This window comes from Aptenodytes forsteri, unplaced genomic scaffold (assembly GCF_000699145.1).
Source record: "Aptenodytes forsteri isolate BGI_AS27 unplaced genomic scaffold, ASM69914v1 Scaffold252, whole genome shotgun sequence".
Classification (NCBI taxonomy): Eukaryota; Metazoa; Chordata; class Aves; order Sphenisciformes; family Spheniscidae; genus Aptenodytes; species Aptenodytes forsteri.
The window spans coordinates 1,046,515-1,050,059 of NW_008794281.1; the positions used below are offsets into that span (position 1 = coordinate 1,046,515).

The 3,545-nt window shown below is 45.0% G+C and overlaps 1 protein-coding gene across 1 annotated transcript in view; it reads right to left on the minus strand.

Annotated features, from left to right (window-relative positions):
• ORAOV1 (oral cancer overexpressed 1) overlaps positions 1–2,013 on the minus strand; it is a 10,905-nt gene extending 8,892 nt beyond the window's left edge. The window contains exon 1 of the mRNA XM_009286677.2: positions 1,898–2,013. Coding sequence (XP_009284952.1) covers positions 1,898–2,013 — 116 coding nt within the window. The remainder of the gene's footprint in view (positions 1–1,897) is intronic.
• Between the last annotated feature and the right edge of the window lie 1,532 nt (positions 2,014–3,545).

Sequence of the window (3,545 nt, forward strand, 5' to 3'; positions counted from 1 at the left end):
CCCCGGCCGCCTCTCCGTGCCCGCTCAGCAGTCCGCCCCGCCGGTGGTTCGTGCACACGAAGTCGGGGTGCGAGGAGCGGGGTCGTGGGAGGCTCGTTTCCAGCCCCACGAGCCGTGGGCTCCGGTCCGAGCCGGTTTTGCATTGACCGGAGACGTTTCTGATTTTCAGGTAGTGTATTTTTGATGTCTGTGCCCAAAATGTAAATAATACCCAAACCAGACTTTAGTGTGCCATTCTAGACTGCTTTACTAAAACATTTATTTGTTATTACAGACCAACACTGGTAAAAGAAAGCGTTTATACTCACTTATAAGCGTATATTTTAATAACTTACACCGTTGTTTTCCAGCTACTTAATGAAAATGCGGCTCTGGGCACACCAAAGTAGTCTTGCCAATCCAAACAGGGGTACAGGGGGTCTGTTACCCTCCGAATCAAACACAGGAGGGCAGAGGACACGGAAAGACAGCTTTAAAATCCAGAGACGGGGCTCAAGAAAAAATAAAACTGCACTGGAGTGAAAATAGTCATGCTACTAAAGGTTTAGCTAACCAGATGCAGCAATCACAGTTCATTAAAAATGCTCCGTCGCAGCAGGCTGTACTGATCTAAATGGAGCGACTGCAGCTGGTCGGCCAGCTCGTTTTCTGCATTAATTTAAAGGGTAGATATCGCTGGGTCTCACGTGAAATCACTGCAGGTTTGCCGGGTGTGAATACCTACCTGCTCTACAACCACCCAGTCACGAGCAAACGCACATTGTCCACTGATGTCAGCGGAAATATAAGGTGCCTTTGAAGGTTTCCTCTAAGCTAATAGCTACAGTTTAAGTCTTGCCTTGGAAGTTAACAAAAAACAAGTTCTTTCATCTCAGTAGGTAGCGGGATTGATGAAAAATGCTGAAAATTATAATAAAGTCCTGGCAGGAAGACTACGAAACACTAGTCTCATTTTGGGGCATTCTTACTTACCTTCAGCAATCGGTCTCATCCAACGGGGTTCCTGATAAACTTGCTGTGTGCCTAGACTGTCACAAATTCGCCCCCAATTCAGTGTCCTAATGATGTCTTTTTTGCACTCCCGTTCGCTTCCAAGGGAAACGCATCTCTGCTTTCATCGCGTCTGAGGCTGCCCGAAAGGAGGGTTGACTTCCATACATTTTTGAGGAAAGAAAGTACATTTATTTAATTTACCGTGTCGTTCTCCATTCATATACAAAGTACACTGGCAGAGTAGAAAGAGTGGTCCCAAATTTTCCACGAACATAGTTTCAGTGCTTTGGGCAGAGGTAAAGTTGATATAAATCTTTTATCCCAGAGCCATAATATCAATGGCTCTGGGATAACAAGATTTACAGCTTTTTACACTTCCCCAAAGTGGAAATGGAGATGCCCAGTACCTCCTTTCCTACAGCCTTCCCACTCGCTACTCTAACAACTCGTATTTGCACATCATAGCTTCTAACTGAGACTTCACAAGGAGACATTTGGCACCTGACCTTTAAAAACCTTTTAGGGCTGTAAAATGTACTGTTGCAAATGAAAGCACCGCAATTGTCCTACTGTCTTTGAGAAGCTATGATCAACGGGGACGTATATCGTGAGCGGTGGTGGCGGTGTTTACATTCCCACAGAACCAAAGGCAATGGCGTTGCGAGGTTTTGCACACCAAGTTCCTGACCGAGTCAGGTGTCTGATGGTAGGGAAAGCATTTTCCAGTAATCCTTCCACCTCAAGCTGTGATCTTGTCAGATTTTATAAGCAAAACAGCCAGGTCTGGTCAGAGCTTGGATGGGAAACCTCCAAGGAAAACTAAAGTGCTCCAGGAAGCGGTGTGGGTAATTTAGCTCCCGGCATTCTCGCCTCCGTCTGAATAAATATTGAACCAACCTCTAACCATGCTGTTGCAGTAAGAAACATTGTGCTGCTGGTGGAAGATGCAAATCCAAAGTTGTCAGCAAATAGGGTCACTAGAGAGCTCAAGATGCTGTTCGCAAATGTAAGGTTGCTCATCTTTGCGCTCTTGAGCAATATTCACGAACAACGATGTTACATCTACTTAAAAAATCTTTCACTGGTTAAATAAAACAGCGTACCCCCTGAACTCTGTTATTTGCTGTGTTTCCCATCACAACTGTGCATTTTTTTTAGCAGAAAATTAAAAGTGGATTTTTTTGACCAAACTTTAAAAGTTCATATTTATTTTATTTTGTTTTCTGTTTTTTTATTTTTTACAAAAAGGTCTTGAAAGGTATCACGTTCCAAGAAAATACAGTGGCTGATCAAAACTGGAAATCAAAACCAGAAAAACAGAACGCCCCAAGCCTGAAAACTTTTGGAATACAACGACTTGAAAATCAGGACATCTCCCAGCACATGAGCAGGGGGAACCCTCCGGATGTGTGGCAGTGGCTCAGCACAAAGGAGAATGGCAAACACCACGGGAGATGTTCGCCAGCCAAGAAATCTGCAATTCCTGTGACTCACAGCATTTCCAAACAGAAATGTTCAGCCTCTTTTCCTGCCAGAAATCGACATCTTTTTCAGGCAAAAACCCCCCAGTTTTCTCCCCGGCTGCACTACTGAGTATGGTTCCCATTTTTAAAAGGGAGCAGCCTTCCGCCCGCAGGATTTTTTGCATTTTGCGGGTGGATTTTGCGCAGCTGAAGAAGAATCAGAGAAACCACACCTGATAGGGAATTTTTCCATCTCCCTGAGGAATCACCTCCTGCGAGTAGCTGGGGGTTAGCACTCCTTTCGGTGTCCGGCACCTTGAAGGCTGCGAGCAGTGTGAGCAGTGTGAACGGCAGGGTTTAATGACATAAATGGAATATGAAAGGGATGTTTTATAGAATAGATGCAAATCCACAACTGCTTTATTGCAGATGAAGTATAACTGATGATGTCTATAGGCAGCACTCGCCGGCCTAGATCTACAGCTACCTGAAAGGAGGTTGTAGCGAGGTGGGTGTTGGTCTCTTCTCCCAAGTAGCAAATGATAAGACAAGAAGAAACAGCCTCAAGTTGTGCCAGGGGAGGTTTAGATTGGATATAAGGAAAAATTTCTTCACCAAAAGGGTTGTCAAGCATTGGAACAGGCTGCCCAGGGAAGTGGTGGAGTCCCCATCCCTGGAGGTATTTAAAAGACGTGTAGATGTGGTGCTTAGGGACATGGTTTAGTGGTGGCCTTGGCAGTGCTGGGTTAACGGGTGGACTTGATGATCTTAAAGGTCTTTTCCAACCTAAATGATTCTATGACTCTATTCTGTGATTGAATGATGAGGAATGGGAGGAAAACATCAGGACACCCACAGCTTAAAACTGAGCTTCACTCGCTTGTTGTATTAAAGGAATAGTAACTTAGGACTAGATGGAGTGACCTTCACATATCCCAGGGTCAAAATTTAATGAGCTGTTTCCAAAACCCTTCCGTAACAGAGATACTTTTCTTAGACTTGCTGTTTCACATGGAGCTGTTGTGGTTTAACCTGGCAGGCAGCTGAACACCGCACAGGCGTTCACTCACTCCCCTGCCCGCCCAGTGA